Genomic DNA, 23,305 nt, shown 5'->3' with positions numbered 1-23,305 from the left:
TCGTTCAATGGGGGACACAGCTTGGAATGTGGTATGACTCAACTTTTTGTTGCCATAAAATCCTTTTATTGGATGTTCCTTGGGGGACACAGCACCCACCTATTCTTCATGGGAATCGGACATGTCTCTGCTCTGAGATTTCCGCCTTCACTTCTTTTGTTTCATTGTATGTTTTTCAAGTTACATGTTTATATTTTATTCTTCTTAATTAAGCTTTATAATTCAGAACTTTTTTTTTTTTTGTTGTTGCAATATTCTCGCTGGGCGCAAGCCTTCAAATGAATCCAGGAAAGTATAGGATACTTAGCTATTTAGTATAATTCAAAAGGTTCTCTTTACCCATTTTCCCTAGGCATTTTTAATTGGACTACATAGCTTGGTATGCTACTGTACCTGTAATTATTTGAAGGCTGAGGCCTAAAGAGGTTTCTGCTCAAGGTAGGAAAACAGTCTAGACCAAGTTGTTTTAATTAGATCATATAGCCTGGTATTCTACTACCGTGAATCCATTGGAGGCTCACCCCTCTCTTTTGGGCCTATCGGTCTGTGTCAGGACCCGTCCAAAAGCATGGGTCTCCTGGTTGTGGTGGGTAGGCCTACATACTTTGATCAAAATATGTGCTAAGAACCTTGTCTTTTTGTGGTTGGCACATACAGTACAGAGTTATCCATTTTTATTTACATATTAAATGTATGAGTGTTTCCGTGTGTATCTGTTTGTACTGTATTGTTGCAACCATGGTTTTTATGTGCATCTGTACCTTTAATTAGTTGCGCTGAACATTTTGAAAGTTGTGTTTTGCATTAATTTCGATACATGTAGATACCAAATCAGTATAATTTATATTGTCTAATTGACTTATTTGTCTTATTCTCAAACTATAAATAGGCCTGAACCAAGTTCTAAGTCAGCAGACTAGTAATGAAGTGAGTCCTTTGGATAGCTTAATCCAACGACTACAGCTGGAGCAAGACCAACGACTAAATTCTGAATCTGCTGGGCGCAGCAGCAACCGTTCAGCCAGAGGTAACAGCAATAAATAAAAAAAGGAACACAGCTAAATTTATTTATTTAAATTTAAAAATTTTTAATTGAACTAAGAAAAAAATTATTACTATCGTCCCGTCCGTAAAAGTCTGAACTATTAAGATATTGCATGATCTATTCTGCACGGTGAACATTGATAAAGAAAAACAGGATTCCAGTATTGTGATTCTATTAACACCCCTTAACCCCAAAAATGGAATTAAAAGGGATGAGGTCGTAATGTACCTAAAAAATTATAGCAATAAAAACGCAAAAAAGAATATGGAGACAGTTTTTTTTTTTTTGTTTTTTTTTTTACATGGAATAAAACACTATATAAAATTTGGTATCGCCATAATTCTACTAAACTCACAGAATAAAGTAAACTGGAGGTGCTATTAGTTTTTTTTCACCCCTACTTAAAAAAACAAACAAAAACTTCCAAAAGGTTTTCAATTTATTTTATGATGCATTAAATATTGCCCTTTAAAAAAAAATACAAGGGGGGGGGGGGGGGGGGAGAGAGACGACCCACCAAGCCCTTATACGGCTATGTCGACAGAAATAGTTATGGATCTTAAAAGGTTGGGAGGAAAAGATTAAAATTGAATGCCTGACCTTTTTCAAGGGGTTAAACTACAGTTAACTTTTAAGAGCAATGTTTCAGATGCTTCAATACAAAGAATAGTCTTAAAATAGTAGGTTGTCAGGAAGTCTTATCACATTTTGACTGTACTTAATTTATACTTTACAGCTTCAGTGAGCTCCAGTTCTGAAGTTCATTCTCCACCAAATATTGGCTTACGGCGCAGTGGTCAAATTGAGGGTGTTCGACAGATGCACAGCAATGCACCAAGAAGTGAAATGGCTACTGAACGTGACCTTGTAGCTTGGAGTCGTCGAGTAGTTGTCCCAGAGCTTCCACCTGGGGTTAGCAGGTAAAGGCCTGTTGTATGACTTAAAACAATTCTTGTCATTTATGAGATTGGTCAAAACTAAAGTAGAGGTGTGTAGTTGCCTATGGCAATCAATTAGTTTAGTACTTGAATTTTTGAAAGGACCTTGGGAAAAATGAGCTGGATTGTGGTTGGTTCTAGAGATGAGCGAACGTACTCGTAATGAGTACTTACGCACCCGAGTACCGCCATTTTCGAGTACTTCTGTACTCGCGCGTAAAGATTCGGGGGGCGGGGAGAGGCGCGGCGGTGCGGAGGGTAGCAGCGGGGAACAGGGGGGAGCCCTCTCTCTCTCTCTCTCCCTCTCCCCGCCGCAACCCCCCGCGCCGCCACGGCGCCCCCCGAATTTTTTCGCCCGAGTACGGAAGTACTCGAAAATCGCGGTACTCGGGCGAAAAAGGGGCGGGGCCGAGCACGTTCGCTCATCTCTAGTTGGTTCCTACAGGCAGCTGCTTCACGTTCCATTTGTAGCAATTTTGATTCATTTTCCTTTTTTATATCTGACCATGCTCAAGATATTAGATTAGTGATGAATTAGTAGTGTATGTTTGTTTTATTTCTTTAACTGTTTTCCTGTTCTTACACCTGCACACCATCACTCCATTCACATTGGGAACTCATGGTGTGCAGATGTTGGGATTGCTGGGGATTGAACCTCTCAGTGATCAGACATTTTATACCTTATCCTTTTGGTAAGCTAATCAACGTCAGTGGGAAAACCCCTTTAATTACCTCTGTCTGTAACAGAGGTTGCTAGTTATGTTTTACTTTTAATTTTTGTTTCAGGTTTTGTTTTTTTTTAAATTCAATTTAGACTATATTCAGCTAAAGCGATCATTCATTGTTAATATTTTAATGAAATGTTAATAATAATTAGTCTGAAACTGACCATTATCATCAACTTTCTTCTGTGTACGACCACCTTAAAAGATTACTCCCACGTGCACAATACTCAGTTCTGCAAATAGTAACTCATTGTATGTTGGGCCGAAAGAAGACCATGTCTTATTTAGTTCATCCCATTCCCACCCACCCTTCCTTGTTTTAGAGGAAGGCAAAAAAAAACCCAATGAGGCAGAAGCCAATTTTGGGGGACAAAATTTCCTTCCCAGTTCTGTAATGGCAGCCAGAATAATCCCTGGATCAACATTTGAAAGTTCCTACCTGACTACAGGACCCAGATCAACAACCCCGCTTGTTGTTTAACCCCTAAATGCCTCAAGGTGTAAGCGTATGTCCTGGCTGCGGGGTACTTAACACAACAGTGTACACTTGCATCCTGTGGATAGTGCGAGATCTGGAGAGACCCCGCGCTATCCTGCAGCTTGAACAGTCTGTCACTGGTAGCCGGCCTCCCACTGCAACAGCTTGGGTGCATCGGCTGCAATCTTTGCACTCGTACTGACCCGCAGAAAAAAATGATTGTGTAATCAAAAAAACCAGCCCTCATTAGGCCATGTTGAAGGAAAAATAAAAAAAGTTATCGTTTTTGAAGAGTGGAGATGAAAATCCACCAAAAATCGGTGCGCCCTTATGCCCAAAATAGGCCATGTCCTTAAGGGGTTAATGTCTATATCCTGTAATATTATAGAGCTTTAAAAAGACGTCTAGTCCCCACTTAAACTCCTCTATCGATTCTTGACATCCCAACACCCCCAGACAGAGTTCCACAGTCTCGCTGCTCTTACAGTAAAGAACCCCTTTCTGTGTTGGTGAGGAAACCTTCCTTCCTCTAAATGTAGAAGATGCCCCCTTGTTATCGTCACAGTCCTGGGTATAAACAGATCATGGCAGAGATCCTTGTATTGTCCCCTCAAGTATTTATACATAGTTATTTGGTCGCTCCTTAACCGTCTTTTTTTCCAGGGTCAATAATCCCAATTTTGATAGCCTCTCTGGGTATTCCAGTCCTCTCATTCTGTTAATTTTGTTGCCCCTCTTTGAACCCCCTCAAGCACTGCAACATCTTTCCTGAGCACCGGTGACCAGAACTGTACACAGTATTCCATGTAGAGCCTGACAAGTGCCATATATAGCGGAAGAATAATGTTCTCGTCCTTCGCCCCTATACCTCTTTTAATGCACCCCCCAGACTTTATTTGCTTTTGCAGCAGCTGACTGGCATTGGTTACTCCAGTTTAGTCTACAGTAAACTAGTACCCCCAGGTCTTTTTCCATATCACTTTTCCCTAGCAGTACTCCATTTAGTATATTGGTGACATCCGTTTCTCCTGCCCATGTGCATAACCTTACATTTATCAATATTTAACTTCATTTGCCATTTTTCTACCCAAGCCCCCAACTTATCTAGGTCCTTATCTAGTTGTACATTGTCCTCCTGACCTATCATTGTGTACTAAAATACTTTTGATGATATATCATCCGAACTGTATTTGTTACTGGTTTTTACATTCTGCCTTAATGAATCCATAAATAAAACGAGTTTAAAAAAATTTATGCCATTAGCAAACAGGAGGAATGGAGAACAGCGAAAGGAGAGGAGGAAATATATCTATACAAAGCAGAGGAGAAAAGGAAATCCCTTTCAAACCACACTGTCAGAGAAAATAAAGCAGTCTCTTGCACAAAGGTGGGTTGCTGCATCCTGACAAATGAGCTAACATTTGTAATACTGGAGGCACATGGCGGTATAGTATGTCCTTCAGCAGACGTGTAACTTTAGGCCCCCTGTCCACGGGCGTGATTTTGCCGGCGGTAAATCGCCAGGGAATCACGCCGTCTGAAGCTTTCCATAGCGTTGCTATGGAAAGCTCCGGCCCCCGTGTCCACGGGCAGAGAATCTTTGCAATTCTCCACTCGCGGACGGCAATTCGCGGAATGCTGCAAATTGCTGCGATTCTCCGCGGGCAGCCTATCTGTCAGATAGGCTGACAGTGGAGATCCGTCTGCCGGCCCCTGCTCCTGGGTGGTGACTCCCGCGGCGGAGATCCATCACGGAATACCGCAATGCCCGTGGACAGGGGGCCTTATACTGTGGATCCCTATGCTATATGTAAACCTGTAACCATGATCTTTGTTTGCAGTTCTAACCAGTTGTAAGTTGTTTTTGTTTGAGATGTGTATATGAATTATATAAACCTTTTTCTTGCTGATTTAAATGCTGCAATATTAGAATGTGATCAGCTACAGGACGAGGAATACAATCTGACCATACACAAGACAAGAATTTACAACACTTAGAACTTTTTTCCACAAGTAAAAAATCATTCCACTCGTTGCAATTATCTTTCAATCTATTCCCTTTTAATAACTAGCATTTAGAACTTTAATCAAATTGTCTACCTATCTTGGTGTAGTTTTTGATGCGTTTTCTATTAGCCAAGTCTTTATACTCCATCCTCTCTTTAGAATCCACTTAAAGACAAAAACTCCCTCTTCTAGGATAATGTAGGTAGAACAGTTTCTGTGGGGAGATGCTACAATGTTGTCTGCTGAGGTCAGAATCGCAGCAGAAAGAGCATGCTGTGGCTGTAAAAAGCTGCATTGTGGAAATGGGTTTTCATGAAAGTAGCTGTGCAAATAGTATAATAAAAACTAAGCTCTACTACACTAGCATGTTTAATCCATTAAGTGCCAATTTAGCAACTTGTTCTCCCCGCTGTTTGACACTGCATATTATTAATTTGGCTTCAGAACCATTCTCCTGAGCCATTATTGGAACCTGGAGATGCAAGAAGGCAGCAAGCAGGACAGCACACCTATCGGACAAGGGCTACTTTAGAAGAACAAGCTGGGCCTTCAGAAGACTTGGAAAATGAAAATAGCTCATCAAATGTAAGATTTGAGCAATTAGTATTGTAATGCATAAAGTACCTAGCAATTAGATAAACCTAGTTAACCTCTTGAAAGCTCACTGTCAGGCGTATGACAGTTAACTTCTACTGTATAGCGTTTATAATGCTGGATTACAGATTGCCACAAAGTTTGTAGGATTTACAATCTTTCAGACATAATATAGTGTTGTGCTTTTATAAGATGTCTATTAACATAAATATCCTATTAGTGTGAAGAAAAGGTGCTTCAACACCGGGCAGATTGCGGACTGATATTGCCTGAAATCAATCACAGAAAATGGCCTTTACTTACTGAGTGAGGAGTGCATATAGATGCATCCTCCTCTCACCATGCAGGTAGCTGACTACCAAATGGAGGAGCCAATAACACCTGTGCAGGACACCAATAAGACAGCCACTCACACTGCCTCCTGATAATGAGGGGGGTGGATGCTTGGCGTACACTCCCACACATAGTGGATACAAGGTGCCAGACCATTCTGATATATGTAGTTCACCATGCAGACCAGCAACCTATTAATGACGCCATGATAATTCGGCGGGTTGCCCTGCATTTCCTTCAGTGAACCACATTGGTATTGCCACCCTGGGCTCCCCCTGGAGTCTTAATGCCACACTGCATGTGAATGATAGATAATAAATGCAAGGCATTGGTTGGATGTTGGCCAAGATACATGAGCCCACTAACCACTTCACGGTTCCTTGCGTTGTAGTGGGTCCCTACACTAATATAAATGCATCACAGAAGGGGAAATAAAAAATTAAAAGCGATCACAGAAAATGGCCATTACTTACTGACTGAGGAGTGCATATAGATGCATCCTCTCACCATGCAGGTAGCTGACTACCAAATGGAGGAGCCAATAACACCTCTGCAGGACACCGATAGGACAACCACTCACACTGCCTCCAGGTGTATTTTTTTGAAGGAAATGTAAACTGCTTCTTTGTACTAGGATATGCTTAATTTTATGTTTTTAAAACTAGGAAGCAGATGCTGAAAGTGAAGCAGTGGCAGCAAGTGGTGCTACCTCTGAAGATGAAGACAAACCTAACTGGAACAGTGATGACAGTAGCTCAAGGTAAACTGAGCCATAGAATTAAACATAGCTCTCGTATTTTGCTCATCTCCTTTTATATCTAATTGCTAAGCTTTCAGTTTTGTACTGTATCTTTTGTTTGCTGCCAAGAATTTGAATCCAATAAATTTTAAAGTTGGAGTGAATCGAAACATTTTTTTCCCCCTCCAACCTGTGTCTTTGGGAGATACAGCAGATGACGGGTATAGCTGCTGTTACTTGGAGGCGGACGCTAAGCAAAGAGTAAGTCCATACTACCAGCTATACCCCTTCTGCAGACACTGAGCTAAATGTGTTTTAGCTTAGTTGTGTATAGGAGGCAGATCTTCGGGGATCCCCTCTCCTGTGCTGTCTCACTATAGGCCAATTGCTATGTCCAGCTCCACCCTTCCACCAGTTCTAGGACTGACCCTCCCTTCTCAACTACTCGCAGTAGCCTCCATGGAGGGACACACAAACTATACTTTTGGGGTCCACATTCCCCGATGTTCCAGCTTTCAACAGCGCCTAGAGCTGCTCTCCAGCAATCCTTCATCAACTTGTTGATTGTTTGCCCTGGACCAGGTAACTTCTGCACTGAGAGGTATTCTCATTTCTCCCCTTCCCTGTACATAAAGGTCCTAAAACAGGGATCAAGTAGTACCCACTAGTGTGGGTCCAGTCAGATCATGCCAGCATAATTTTTTTTCTGGAACAAAACCGAACCCCCTGATGTCCCCAGCATAGTAGCACTTAGTAGACATTATTACATTCATACTAACCTTTTGAGGTAATACCCTAGACATGCAATATCTATAGATATGATCAGCATGGGTCCTGTGGCTGATGCAGTTACCATTCTTCGCTCCATTAGCCTATCATGGTTACAGGTAACATATGTAGTGAATCCCTTCATGCGAATCCTCTGCTCATTCCCCACCAACTTTTCGTCGGCTGTGGCAGGGCTCCTCCCTTTGATGGTGTCCTACCATCCAGGGTGGCCAAGCCCATGCCTAGTGTCTTTTTCCAACTGCTGTGCCAATCTTCCCCTGGTTTTGTCAACTTTAGGAGGAGGAGTAAGATTGGTACAGCGAGTCTACGCAAGGCAAGAGTACCCTGTTATGGCAAGCATCAAGCCGCCCCATTACTCTCTTCCTTAGGAGAAGTAATTGGATGACTGCAAGATTACAGATCTCCCATGACTATGAAATGTTCGTCTTCGTATCTCTCATGACTCTGTATCCCTCATGAACAGTCACTGATGACAACTGTCTTCTATTTTATTACTACCTGCTATAGTAACCCTCATGACTACTCAATGTTCATCAACTATCATCCTCTATATTACCCCCCCCCCTTTTTGGAAGAGTAATTAATAATTAGCGATGCCCTATATTTCTTATAACTATGCATCTTGGGCAAGAGTCATCTGCACTATTACCTCCTTTTCATGGTAGTTCTATAAGAGATTGTATCCCTCATAACTATTCAATGATGGCAACCATCATCCTCTTCCTTGCCCCCCTCCTACAGGAGGGTTCATTTTATTATGTAGTTCCATGACTCCTGTCTATACAGTCATGGCAAGCTTCAACCACACCATTGCTCTTCATTAGGAAGAATAATTGCAGTGCTGGGCTATTTTGCCTCACTCATCCCTGGTTATGACCAGTCTCAATCCCTCTCATTAACCAACCGCTCACTGGGGCAAAGTCATTGAATTTCATGTGGATGGTTATAGTCATAATTGCAAAAAACTTCTCTCAGACTGCCATATTATTGCCCTCTAAAGGAGGAAAATGTATTATAATTGGACCATCCTTCCGCAGATTATCATATGCCTACTAGACTCCGAAGTCATATCTACCATACAGTCTCGTTAACCCCTCCCATGAGGGAGTATTTATGTTGCAGTTAATCTATGTACCAGCCGCTCAAGTATCTATCTGCCTATTTGCTCCCCTAGGCGGAGCAAATCTGGATGGCGGATTGCCCTTGGCTTTCAGGCTGTGGTTATGTTGATGCTGCTCAGCACTAGTATTGTGTATTCTTTTCTCCCCTCATACACTGAATATAATTCTTTGCTACATTCTAAGATATCTTAGTAACATAGTAGCCGAGAATGCACAGTACGATGAGACAACCAGATTTTGAGTCCAGCCTCTTGGTTAATGGCAATTGTTTGCCCTCTGGATAAGGCTTGTATGGGTAACATTGAAGCAGATTCTTAACACCCTTCCAGTTAGTACAACTGCCTAGTGAGGACTGCCTTCACTTACCACGTAGACACCAATCTCGCCAAGTGGTCCGCTCCAGCATTGGCTTACGATGGTGATAGTTTCCGTAGAAGGAGTTGGACATCTATTACTATCAGCAATTATGGAGCCTATAGATTGCTGGAGTACACCTCATGCGTACATTTCTCTGTATTCCTCTTTTCTAGCATTTCTTATACAAGCATTGGCTCACACTTTTCACTTGCACAATTGTCAGTGTTTGCAATGTGGGGAGTGCCAATGCTCTACATCTCTTTTCCAAGGTGTAAAAAATGGCCTCTTCATAATTGCACTTTAGGTTCAATCCATCATGTCTACGACTTTTTGTACCTAAGGTCAGGGCGTCAGGTGTACTGTTTTTAGGACCTGTATAGGATGATTTGTCCTTAACGCACGGTATGAAATCGCTCGGTTTTCCCTGACTACTCTTTCCATATCCGTTTTTTGTACGGCATACCTGTTAAAGGACAAGGGCATTGCCCTCCCTCATTGATACCACCCTACTAAATTTGCTAGTGCTTTCTTGACTAATGGCAAATTATTTTGCCTTTATAGTGATGGGAACTCTTTTCAGTCTTAGCTTTCATGTCCTACAAAAAACATTACTTGTTAGATGCCAATGGATTGGTTGCTTACTAGTGCCCACTGGGAACAGACCGACTACACCACCTTTTTCTTAATCCCACCGCCTTAGGTACTGCTGTAGAATGTCCCAAGGTCTTGCTGTGTCCCCCTATAACATGGACGACAAAAGGTGATTGTTGCCGTAAAATCCCTAGCGCTAGTGGTGTTTTTCTTAAAAGGGATCCTCAATCTGGTCTGGTTTATACCTAGAACTGTTTGTTTTCTGGTTGTGGTCTGTATTGATAGACTACATGTGTTAATTTGTTCTCCTCCTGCTTACATACAAACGGATTTAGCCCAGTGCCTGCAGGAGGGGTATAACTGGTAGGAGGAACTGACTCTGTGCTTAGTGTCTGCCTCCTAGTGGCAGGAGCTATACCCAAGGTCTACTGTTTATCCTCTCCTCCAATGAACTTGACAAGAAAGGGATTTTGCAGTAACAACCCTGTAATATTTTATTGTATCTCTTCGTCCCCCCGTTACATACACACACCTTTGTAAAGGAAATGTGACAAAAATGTCACATTTAAATCTGTAAAGTTACATCCGGTGCGTTCGGGGTTTATATGGAGGGGGATCAGAAGCCTATCCCGATCCATACAATGCGGTTGCCGACTGTTTCTTACCATGGACACCTGCCAGCAACAGCCCAATTGCGTCTGTTAACCCTTTAAATGCCACTGTTTTGACAATGACATTTAAATCCTACACTCAAAAGTTGGGAGGTCCTGAATGGCCCCCTCATGATGCAATTGCGAAATGCCATTTGGTTGCCATGGTAGACTTGGGCCTTCTGAAGGCACCCAGCGCTTCCATGACCGATTGCCTATCGAGCCATGCTTGTGACGTGGCTTGATAGAATGCCTGTGAAATTTTAGCATAATGTAATACCATGGTACTGCATTATACTACATGCGAGGTTAAACGATCACAAGGTCAAGTCCCCTGTGAGAACTTTATATAATTTATTTTTTTAAGTTTAACCCCCACCCCCCTCCTTCCCATAGTTAAAATAAAAAATCCAAAACGATAAACCATTTAATATCGCTGCATCCGTAAAAGTACAATCTATCCAAGTAATGTATTGTGTCCCGCATGGTGAATATCGTCAGAAGAAAAAGTGCACAATGGCACTATGTCAAAGTAAAAACAAAAAAAGTTATGGAGGTCAAAAGATGGCGGCCGGAAATTGTGTTCTTCCAAAGAAGTTTTTTTTAGAAAAAAAAAAACCCCTTCACTTAAATTTTTTTCAAAGGGTTTCAGTATATTATATGGTACATTAAAGAGGTTTTGTCATTTAAAAAAAATCCATACTTGCCTATTCCTCCCCAGGCAGACTTCTTACTGCATCTTCTCCTCGCCGATCTTCTTCAGTCCCCCGGGTCACCTCACCGCAAGCCGGTCGGATCCTCTCCTTGTTATAATTCGTCCATTCCTCGCATGCTTCTTCCAACAGGTCAGTGTGGGTTATGTCACTGCCTAGGAAGGAATGACGATCTATTGAAGAGATGGCGTGCATATGCAGTCTCTACAATAGTTCGGCACGGTTTGCTAGGCTGTGAATGTTGCGTCACTAGTGACGTAGCATACTACCCCAGCAGGAAGAAGACTGCAGAGAATGGACGCTTTGTCACCGGAAGAAGATGGGCCGGCTTGCGGTGAGCCAGAGGGATGGCAGGAGAAGATTAGTGAGGAGAAGATGCAGTGAGTAGACTGCCTAGGGAGGAATAGGTAAGTATAGTTCTGTTTTTTTTAAAATTAACTTTGAAAAATAGTCTGTCCTGCTCCTATATCACTTTATTTAAAATCCTATATATTAACAGAAAATGTCCACATAAATTTGAGAAGGTTATGGCATAATTGGATTAATTCACCTGAGACATCTGTTTAACTAATTGCATAGTGCTCTCTGGAGGTCAACCATTCTATGTTCAGTATGGGGAGGTGCGTTATGATACTGTTACCGTGGATCGGTGCAGGGTGGGTAGCCGTGTATGTGCCCTAGTGTGTGTATGCACAGGTTTTAGTCTTGAATAATTGTTTTGAATGCAGATAAGCTTGGGGTTTCTATTACCAATACGCAGAATTTTTGGTTCTGATTGTAAAGCTGGGATTCCTCTGGACACTATTAGCAAGACTCTGTTTTTGTGTCGTCCGCTTCCACAGTTGTTTTAGTATGTAATTCTCAGTCCTACAGACTCTGTAAACTTCTATTTAAGACATCACATTTGTATGGTGCGGTATAACTGTTTGGTTTAACCCCTTTTCCGGGACTAGCTCCACTGCTCATAGCGATATAGCCTGGAAGATTTCCGGGCTATGTTTCACTATGAGACCTGCAGAGCACAATGCCATAAGCTGTGGCAGTGTGCTCTGCCTGCACAGTCCCACAGAGAACAGTTCAGGACTTTGAAAAAAGAAGCAGGGAGATATTACCGATCTGCTGGCAATCTCCAGCTTCTATTTTCAAACTCCTGCACTGCTTTGTTTACAGGTTGCCATGGAGACAATCGGCTTGTCAGAAGCCAGCCGATGGTCTCTATGGCAGGGAGAGCTGGTGTTTGGCTGTCAGAGGATAGCCAGGCACCAGCTCTTAGCAGAGAATGGAGAAAACCTCCGCTCTCTGCTGTTAACCCTTTACATGCCGTGGTCTATGCGACCACAGCATGTAAAGGGCTGACGGAGGGAGGGGGCTCCCTCTTTCAGAGGATAGCCGGGCACCAGCTCTTACACAGCACGGAATAGAGAAAACCTTTGATCTCTGCTGTTAACCCTTTCTTTACATGCCGCAGTCTATGCAACTGCAGCATGTAAAGGGCTGTCACCATCGGACCCCCAGAATGTGATCAAGGGGTCCTGATGGGACAAAATGTTTTTAAAAAGTTAAAAAAAAAAAAAAAAAGCAAATTATTAAAAATATATAAAAATGAAAATACTTGTAATGACCCAAAGAAGCAAGTTAGTACGTTATTTAACTCCTTAATGACGCCCCCCCCACTTTCCACCCCCTGTTCTTTTTTTTCCTCCCCCTGTTTAAAAAAATCACAACTCTTTTATTTATTCATCGACATCGCTGTATGAGGGCTTGTTTTTTTGTGGGACGAGTCTATTTAAAGCACCATATAATGTACTGAAAAACTTTTTACAAAATTCTAAGTGGAGTAAAATGAAAAAAGACATTCCACCATCTTTCAGTGCGTCTTGTTTCTACGGCGCACAAACTGCAACAAAAATGACATGATAACTTTATTCTGTGTGTCAGTATGATTGCTTCATTACCAAACTTGTATAGTTTTTTTTGCTGCAGTATTTGTATTTTTTTCAGACCTTTTTAATTTTTAAAAATTATTTTCTGCTGCATCTTCTGTGCGCAACAACTTTTTTATTTTTCCGTTGACATAGTTGAGCGAGGGCTCATTTTTTGCGGGATGTCCTGTAGTTTGTTAGTACTAATTTGGAATGCATATGACTTTTTGATGGCTTTTTATTGCATTTTTTTTCCTGGTAGACAGGGTGACTGAAAGTGCATTTCGGGCTTTCTTAAATTTTTTTTTTTCGGACTGCGTTCACCGTGTGGGGTAAATAATGCACTACTTTGATAGATCGGAATTTTACGGACGCAGCGATGCCAAATATGTATTTTTCTTTTATGATGTAGATTTTTTTCTTCTAGATCTGGCAAACATTATTTACCTTTTTTTTTTTTTTATTTTTATATTTTTAATCTGTGAAAAAGTTGCAAAAAAGAAAGAAACATTACAATTTGGTATTGGCATAATCATATTGGCCTGTAGAATGACTTTAATATATTATTTATACTGCTCAGAGATTGCACTGAAAAATAAAAATAAAAAACATGCCAGAATTACAGATTTTGTTAGTCTTGCCACTATAAAAAATGGAATAAAAAGCGATCAAAATTTTACATGTTCCTAAAAATTCGATAAATGAAGACTAGAGTTCATCCCGCAAAAAAGAAGGCCTTTTGGGGCTCTGGCAATTAAAAAAAAAAAAAAAAAAACTAAAAAATTTAATATGGCTCTTGGAATGTGCCGACACCGCCGCGGGGTGCCACGGCTAATGCTGGGGCCCGCCGCGGGCGGGGTGCCACGGCTAATGCTGGGGCCCGCCGCGGGCGGGGTGCCACGGCTAATGCTGGGGCCCGCCGCGGGTGGGGTCACTGTTAATGGTGGGATATATTTACACAAGTCGGAAATGCTGAGGAATGTCCTTACCAGAAATTTCCATTGCAAATTCGACAGCATATCCGTATCCAAAAGCAGTCAAAATCTGCACCCGGTCTATTTTGAAACGGTCTTGTCATTTTAAAGAACGACTAAGGTAAAAATCATACATTGTGATAAGCCCGCCCCCTGATGTGTTGGCACTTTCCAATAAATAAGTGGGTTTGGGGTTGCAGTTAGGGCAACCGGTATCTAAAAGGTTTGCCATCACTGACCTATGAAATAGATATCGATGATCTATCTAATCATATGTATTTACTTATGTGCTATGTGCAGTTTTAAACTCCACTGCAAATCTGCATTCTCACTGTATGTATACTATAAGTATTGTTTAGAGCTTTGCTAACTGAATGTAGCTTTAATAAAAGAACCAACTCTTCACTCTTTTCAGTGACTACTCAAGCGATTACTCGGACTGGACTGCTGATGCGGGGATAAATTTACAGCCGCCAAAGAAAACTCCTAAACTTAAAAACAAGAAAGCAGAAAGCAGCTCTGAGGAAGAAGAAGGAAATGAAAAGTTTAAGCAGAAGCAGAGTAAAAAAGAAAGGAAGAAGGGAGCTGAGGAAAAAGATGTCTCACCTAGGAAAAAGAAACCAAAGGAGAGGAAGAAACCGGTAAGATGCCTTGTATCTTAGATGTATTTATCTACAGGGAGTTTTCAGAATACACCCACATCTAGGCTTACCTGTGTACATGTTGTAGACTGCAGCAGTCTCGCTACACGTCTGATTGCTCACTTTTTAATATAGGTTAAATTGGCTTACATCATTTTTGCATCCTGGTGGGGGGTGGGAGGCTTTCTAATGTGTTTGCATCCTTTTTGTAAACAGATGCTTGTTTTTTTGTGTTTTCTTGCTTAATGCAAGTTTATTTGAAAAGGCTTCAAAGCAGATGGTGCAGTAGTAGGCTCGCATTGTATGAAAAAAGAAACACATCCGTTGGGATATTATTGTTCAACAGGATAGGAGATTGAGACCGTCTGTGACTTTCCTGTTGGAAAATATCAATCTCATGGAAGCTTTTCAAATGGACAAATGTAATCCTGATGTAAGCTTCAGTTAAAACGTATGGTGGGGGAGGGCATCAAACTGATCTTTAAAGGGGTATTCCACATCCTTACTTTTATATACACCACTTTAGATGGTGATGGTAATATTGGGCGTGCACAGATTTGGCGGTCTAGTTCATCCTAAAAATGCTCGATGGCATTGAGATCTGGACTTCAGGCTGGCCAATGAAGTTTGCAGACGTTCTGTTCCTTAAACCAGGCATCAACACTGTGTGTGCTGTATGGCATGTGTTGCCACTGGGTAGGTAATGCCACATTGTCCAAAATGTCTGTACTCCTTGGCATTGAGGGTGGACTTCACTATAAGCAATGACCCTAGTCCTTCCCAGCATAATGGAACCTCCTACAGACTTCCATGTTGGATGATGCAGTTGTGTAGAAACCACGCTCTAGGCAACTGACACACCCAAGTTCGATTGGAAGATCGTGTTCTGTTAACAACTCTTCCACTATCGCAGGTGCTTGTATGTAGCCGCTTGTTCATGGTAACCCTGTGCGTGCAATTCTTTATGAATGTTCTGATGCTAATGGATGTGCCAATGGTCTGTGGGACCTCCTGAGCAAAGGTTTTGGCAGTCCCTTTGAAAGGTCCACAAGCCCTGCGATGTCCTGTACTGAGTGGTTGTTCAGGGAATATCCTACCACCATACCCCTTTGGAAGTCTGTCACCTCTTCACCTCATGGCAATCTGATGGTTTCTGTACTGGGATATGCTTGTGTGATACTCTCCTTTATACCTAACACATCTGATTTGCACATCTCGTTTGCCTAGCATCACAGGACTGATGGGTGTTGCAATAGTTTGCCAAAAACTATATAAAAGTAACACATTTACCACAGGTGGCGTCACCCAGCCAAGGAGGCGTGATGATGTTCCTGGCTGCCTCCCGTTAGCTGCAGCAGTCACGTGGGTAAATCACCACTGCAGCCGATGTAAAAGTAGAACGGAGCCGCAGTTTGGGTGCAGCAAGAAGTGGGATATATAGATATATATATAGAAAAGATATAAAATATTTTTTTTTTCATAGCCTTACGAGTCTTCATTCTTAGTTTTTTCCTCTCCACTACTGTTTTTTTTTCCCCCCCAGTCTACATTTTGCAGGATGTATTGTAGTTTCTATTGATACCATGTTAGAGTACAAACGACAACTTGATTTTTGTATTACATTTTTTCCCCTTAAAGTTGGGGGTACCAAAACAAGCGTGTTTTATTTATGATGTTCACTGCGCTGGGTAAATAATGCGTTGCTTTAAAAGTTTGGCTTTTTATAGATACAGCGATACCAAATATATGTTTAGTTTTTTTTATATTATAAGTATAGCAAAAAATAAAGGGGGGGGTTTAATTTTTTTTTAATAATCATACTATTTTTTAAAAATGCTTTCTAAATTTATTTTATTTTTTGGTCCCCATAGGGTTGTGATGGTTTTCAGCGCCACAATTTTCGAGCAGTGTCTGTCCTATTTTTGAGTGTTTTTAGCGCTCCTCCTCAACAATGGGGAGTGCTAAATGGCAGCCGAAGCCGAAAGTAAAACGCGTCTTTCCGCAACGCCTGTGTGAGGGAGGCCCAAAACCTTATTTTTCTGTCAATCAGGAGGGGTTCAAGGCTTTCTTCCTTTTTTTTTTTTTTTTTTATGGGGCCAGCTGTAGTTTGCTTTATGTTTTAGTTTTTTTTTTTTATTACTGCTAACTAGGGATGAGCGAGTATACTCGCTAAGGCACTACTCGCTCGAGTAATGTGCCTTAGACGAGTATCTCCCTGCTCGTCCTTAAAGATTCGGGAGCGGGGAGCTGCGGGGGAGAGCGGGCAGGAACGGAGGGGAGATTTCTCTCTCCCGCCCGCTCTCCCCGCCGCAACTCACCTGTTACCCACGCCGGCACCCGAATCTTTAGGGACGAGCAGGGAGATACTCGGCTAAGGCACATTACTCGAGCGAGTAGTGCTTTAGTGAGTATACTCACTCATCCCTACTGCTAATATTTTTGGGTACACAAAACTTTTTAAATTATGCTATTGGCTTTGCATGTTTTTTCTTACAGTGTTCAATGTGTAAGATAAATGCGATACTTGGATAATTCGGGCTCTTCTGGATTTGGCAAGAACAATTCTGTTCATTTTATAGCATGTTATTTTATGGAACTTGAACTTGTGATCATTTGATCTTGCCTACAATGTACTGCAGTACTTCAGTGTATTAATATAGTTAAATACATGTCAACCCTGGGACCCTGCCCTAGGCTCAGAGCTACCATGGCAGCAGTCGGCACCCCGCAATTACATCGCAGGGGGCCAAGCCACTTCATACTCAACCTACACCTCTGTGATACCACAGAGGAGGAAGGGGTTAAAAAAAGCGTTTTTTTTTTTAAACTGGTAAAAAATAAACTATAAATGTGGTTTCGACATAATCCTTCTGACCCGCACAAAATAATTGAACATGTATTTTTTTTATCAAATTATGAGCGCCATGAAAACAAAACATCAAAACAATGGTGCAGTTGCGTTTTTTTCTCCATTTTGGCTTTAACCCCTTCCCGCTCCAGGGCGCAAGTTTACGTCCTGGCAGCGGGGTACTTCCCGCAACAGGGCGTAATCTTACGTCCTGCGGATAGCGCGAGATCACTTATGATTACTTATATCCCGCAGCGGGAGCCGGCTGTCAGTCATAGCCGGCCTCCCACTGCAACAGCGGGGGTGCATTGGAGAGGCGCACCCCACTGTTAACCCCTTCCCTGCCGCGATCTATGTGGATCGCGGCAAGGGAGGGGTTCACAGAGGGAGCGCGCTCCCTCTGACGTCACCGAGCTCTCGCGGTATAATCTCAGAGAGCGCGGCTGGTTGCCATGGCAACAGGACACCAGACACTGGCGTCCTGTATTGCCATAGCCTGTGATCACTGTGTAAGAGATGAGGCATGGCAGGGCAGTACAGCGATCACCAGTGCAGGTACTGTAAGTGCCCCAGAGGGACACAAATTGTGTAAAGAAAAGAAAAATGAATAAAAAACAAAAATGTAAAAGAAAAAAGTAAAAAAAACCCACTTATGCTTTTTCTTATATTAGCATGAAAAAAAAGCTAAAAAAAAATTTTTTTTAACCCCACCTATTTGGTATTGTCGCGTCCGTAATGACACGTACAATAAGATGCACATGCAAAAATCGTTGTGTCCTTATGCCCATAACCCCTTAATGACATGGCCTATTTTGGTGTTGAGGATCAAACGATTTTTGGTATTTTTTAATCTCCATTTTTCAACAGCCATAACTTTCTTTCTTTTTTTTTTATTTTTTGGTCGACGCGACCGTATAAGGGCTTGTTTTTTGCGTGGCAAACTGTAGTTTTTATTGGTACCATTTTTGGGTACATTGACTATATTGTAAAACTTTTATTGTTTTTTATGATAGCAGGGAGAGAAAACGCATCAATTCTGCCATAGATTTTTTTTTTTTAAGGGTTAATTATGCAGCATAAATGACACACTACATTTTTTTCTGCGCAATGGTACGGTTGCAACGATACCAAAAACCCTTTTTTTTGGAAATTATTATTTTTTCTAAAATCACTGCATTCAAAGTCCTACACTTCTCTGCTGTAAGCCTATAATGTTGGTGCCTAATAGAGAGGACTCCCACACTTGCTGATGTAATTGATAGGACTCCTGCATTAACTTGCTGTGCATGGCTCACTTGCAGGTTTACCGCAGGGGAATGCAAGGAAGTATGAAGATTAAAAAAAATAGATGGCTACAGAGTCAGTAAATAGTTTAGGAATCGCAGATTACTATGGGACATTTTGGAAGTCAGTCTCCATTAAAGATGGTCATGTGTACAAACAAGTACCAATCAAACAATGTTTGCAGTCACTCATCAAGTCTGAATTGGAACTGCTGCAAAGTCACTGCACTAAATGCAGCGGTGATGAGCCATTATGTCTTCATGTCCTCATACAATGTGGCTGCATATACAGTATGTTAATTGGTAAGGTGGAACGCAATCTATCTCACACAATATATTATGCAGTGCATAATCTGGAGGAAGGCAGCTGAAAGCCTGTAAGGTAATTGTCAGTTTTCTTCAGTTCCCTCTATAAAAATGCCACCCAATCAGCCAGTTCACTTTAGGATGTTGTTGGGGGCTTGTTTGTATGAAAGGTTGAACTTTACGGACAGTCTTTATCTAATTTGTTTGGTTAGCTATAGTTCTAAAACGCAACATATTCGGGTAATTATTTTGGACAGGACAATCTAGGTTAAAATAACACTTTTTTTTTTGTGGCATTTCACCTTCAAATACTGAAAATATTCTATATTACTTTTCTTTAACAGCGTTTGCCAGTCTCAGAACTAACTGATCAAGGTTTGACCTTGGAAGACTGGTTGCCTTCTGTGTGGATTACTGACACTATGCCAAGGCGATGTCCCTTTGTTCCACAGATGGGTGACGAGGTAACTAATTGTTTCTCCATGAAACCTGTACTTAAGGGTTTATCTGTTATGCTTAACATTATAACATGTCTAACTTTAAAGACTCCATGTTACATTTCTTTTTAAACTACTTGAATAATGATGCATGTTCTATTGCACCCACTTAGGAGGGCTATCAAAGTTGCATGTTGCTTGGGAATAGTATATCCAGCTCAGCTGTTAGCATTGAGGCTTATGACATACAGTATATAAGACTTGTCCGTTAATTTTTTAAATCCTTTTGGATATGCCTCATTCGACACATTAGATCTCCCTCCTTCACACTATGTTCCTTTGCCTTGAAATACGCTGTCTTATCCTAGTTTTTCTTCCTGAATCGGTCGAAGATATCTCTACTTACCCTGTCATTACAACCTACCCAGTCACAGCACTTTGCACCTTTTATATATGTTTCAACTCCGATCTTGTTTGGGTGACATGGGCTTTGCAACTTTATGTGCCACACAACACAAGGGACTTGTCTCTTGTACGAAATTGTATTCCTGTTGTGTCACTCCCAAGATTGTCAACCCTCTGTAAATTCCTGGGCAGTCTAAAAAGAGGGGACTTGTCTGAGTCTTTTGGGGACACTGCAAAAACCTTTGGTATAGCTCTTGCCACCTTGTGTGGACATTAAATGAAGAAGTGTTGGCTCCTCCTACCAGCTTTACCCCTCCTGTGGCCACCAAGCAAAATCAACTCTGGTGTCCGTAGGAGGCAGGTGACAAGTTCCCGTAGGTCTTCTGGGACTTTGACTCCGGCTGCTTACCTTGAGTATAAGGGCAATTCTGTCCCGCTGTTAAATCACTGAAGAGGGGCACCAGGGTCAACCCTGTTGTTCTCCCTAGCTGTTGAAGAAAAATGTCACAAAGAAGCCATAACTCCTCTGTGGCTCGGCAGTTTAGTACCCATGTTTATATCCCAGGCCCAGGGCAACCTCTCCCACCAAAGGGAGTCAAGAAGTTACCGGGGGATCACTGCTGGGTACTATCTTGAGTCACCCTCAAAATAGGTGAGTATCTACCCCATTGCCACTACCCATGTACCCCTTCCACATATTCTTTCAGCGCCCACGTTCCCACATACTTTGGGTGTGGCCTGTGGGGGCCTTCTTTCCATCAGTACCTCATCATTCCTGGCTTTTCTCCTCCTCTCTGCGATCTTCCTGTCCCAGTGCTTCGGCGACCCATCTGCCCCGTTTCCTTGGTCTGTGTAAGGGGAAATTTGGGTTGCTGTCAGCGTACTGCCACTTTCAGTGCCTGCACAGGCTATACAGTCTCCCTGCTTCTTGTCCGTTGGCATCTTCTTTGGCCCAGCCAAGGGCAGAACCCTTGTGATTTATGCGGCTGTGTTTCCAGTCATAGCACTGTCCTCTCTGTCTGCGTGACTTCTGGAACTCGCAGCTCTCAGCCCACGGTGCCAGGGGCCTTGGATTGGCTAACCACTTGCTCTGACTTCTGCCGGACCTTGCCATGCTTTGACTGCCATCATCTTCTCCTCACTCCAGCAGCGTGAAACTTCTCCAGTGGTACTCGGGAGGACTGTGGGACCTTGGGCGAGATCTGTCTTGTGCAGTTTGTAAATCTACCCCCTGTGTGATTAGCACTGCACACAGCAGCATTCCCCCTTCTCTGCAATTATCATTGCACTGGTAATCCTCTGCAACTATATCAGACTTCAGGAGTGAAGCCCCTAAACAGGACAGGGGGACAGGGGGCCAGCGCTTTCCATAGCAACGCTATGGAAAGCTTCAGGCGGCGTGATTTGCTAGCGATTTACCGCCAGCGCAATCACGCCCGTGGACAGGGGGCCTTACAGTAATGATGCATAGGAGTACATCGTGTGCATCAGGCAGTCAGAGAAGCTGATGTGGCCATTTTGGATTCTCCAGGCCCGGAGAGTTGCTTTAATTAATCTCTAAAACAAAAAACACAGTATCACTGACCTCTGAGGAATACAATTCTGTAGCTCGTTTCTTCTGGGCTGGGTATTCAGCACTTTTCTTTTGGCTTCCAGGTCACATGACCTGCATTCTGCCAATGCTCTGTGTGCTGCAGCTAATGGGGCGGATTTATGACTGCTGCCTAAAAGAAAAACTTTGACCATAGCAACCAATCACAGAGCAGCATTCATGTTGTATTCTGCTGCTTTGTGATTGGGCAAGAGAAGCAATATTTCTTTTACAGCTATAAATTCTGCCCCTTTAACTGCATGATACAGAACTTTGTCAGTGTGGTGGTCATGTGCCCTGTAGGCCAGAAGAAAAGTGCAGAATACACAGCCCAGATTCCTTATGCACACTGTGCACTGATCACATTAGCAGCCCTGACTAATCAGAGAACTGTTATTGTTAGACTAACTCTCCAATGCACTTTGGGGGATTAGGTAGTCTGGTGTCTGCCATCTTGGTTGACCGAAAACCAGGCTCAGAACTGGCAGGTCTGAAAGCTGGCAGATAAGAACTGTAGGTAGTATACCTCTCTCTTCCTATATATACACACACCGTATATTCCGGCGTATAAGACTACCTTTTAACCCTGAAAAATCTGCTCTGCAGTCGGGGGTTGTCTTACACGCTGGCTATACAAAAAAAAAGTACTCTCTTCCCCCGGTGTTCTGTGGCGCTGCTGCAGGCTGTCGCTCCCTCCTTGTCCCCGACAGAGCATTGCTTTCTTGATGCGGGGCTTGAAATCCCCGCCTCCAGAAAGCTAATGCTGTGATTGGGTAACACACGCATTCAATGTTGAATGGCTGTGATTGGCTGATGCCGTGTGAGTTAGCCAATCACAGCCATTCAATGATGTCATTGAATGGCTGTGATTGGCTGACACAATGTGTGTTAGCCAATCACAACATTAGCTTTCTGGAGGCCGGGATTTCAAGCCCCGCATCCAGAAAACAATGCTCTGTCGGGGACAAGGAGGGAGCGACAGCCTGCAGCAGTGCCGCAGAACGCCGGGGGAGGTGAGTACTGATTTTTTTTATTTATTTTTTTTTTACATCGTATTCCAGACCTATAAGGCGACAGTTGGGGGGGTCGTCTTATACACCCCGTCGCCTTATACGCCGGAATATACTGGGTGTGTATATATGTATGTGTGTATATATATTTTTTTAATATATAATGTGTATATGTATGTCTATTTTCTTTTTGTAAACTAATGCTACTACATCCTTTTCAAATGTTGTCCCGCAGGTATACTATTTTCGTCAGGGACATGAAGCTTATGTTGAAATGGCTAAAAAAAATAAAATTTATAGGATCAATGCTAAGAAACAGCCATGGCATAAAATGGAATTAAGGGTGAGTTTCTTTACGATAAAAATGCAATTAGAAAAGAAGAGTTAATGTATCCATGTACATCTACATTGTTATTACATATTTGCTTTATGGTATGAACTCACCTATTGGATTTAATCTATATTACTACTTTTTTTTAAATGCATTGGTATGTTTTTAGAGAAGGCTAAAAAAAAATTGTGACAAGCTGTCAGTATTGCAAAATTTTATTCTTACAAGAACACGAAATATTGAAATGGCATCCCAAAATTTACTTCAGCGTTCAAGGCTGAGATTTATTTTATCATTCTATTGCAAAGAATAATCAGCAATCATCTACATTATTATTCGTTGCAAGGCGTCATTAACCACTTCCCACCCTAACCAGTAACCAAGCCATCAGTGAGAATTTTTTGTGGTAAAACTTATTGACGCGGCTAATACTCGAGTATATATGGTATTTAGATTCTTTTATTATAAATTTGGCAA

The 23,305-nt window shown here is 42.1% G+C and overlaps 1 protein-coding gene across 2 annotated transcripts in view; it reads left to right on the top strand.

Moving 5' to 3' along the window:
• The window catches only part of PHIP (pleckstrin homology domain interacting protein), a 108,645-nt gene that overhangs the window by 56,006 nt on the left and 29,334 nt on the right, over positions 1-23,305 (top strand). For both annotated transcript variants that reach the window (XM_066604870.1, XM_066604862.1), the window contains exons 18-25: positions 890-1,027; positions 1,782-1,965; positions 4,450-4,573; positions 5,638-5,778; positions 6,786-6,880; positions 14,392-14,617; positions 19,399-19,518; positions 22,733-22,840. In XM_066604870.1, coding sequence (XP_066460967.1) covers positions 890-1,027; positions 1,782-1,965; positions 4,450-4,573; positions 5,638-5,778; positions 6,786-6,880; positions 14,392-14,617; positions 19,399-19,518; positions 22,733-22,840 — 1,136 coding nt within the window. The remainder of the gene's footprint in view (positions 1-889; positions 1,028-1,781; positions 1,966-4,449; positions 4,574-5,637; positions 5,779-6,785; positions 6,881-14,391; positions 14,618-19,398; positions 19,519-22,732; positions 22,841-23,305) is intronic.

The sequence above is a fragment of the Eleutherodactylus coqui genome, chromosome 1 (genome assembly GCF_035609145.1).
Source record: "Eleutherodactylus coqui strain aEleCoq1 chromosome 1, aEleCoq1.hap1, whole genome shotgun sequence".
Classification (NCBI taxonomy): Eukaryota; Metazoa; Chordata; class Amphibia; order Anura; family Eleutherodactylidae; genus Eleutherodactylus; species Eleutherodactylus coqui.
Note: the sequence above shows the minus strand (reverse complement) of the source record. Positions and strands in the feature narration are given on the sequence as shown.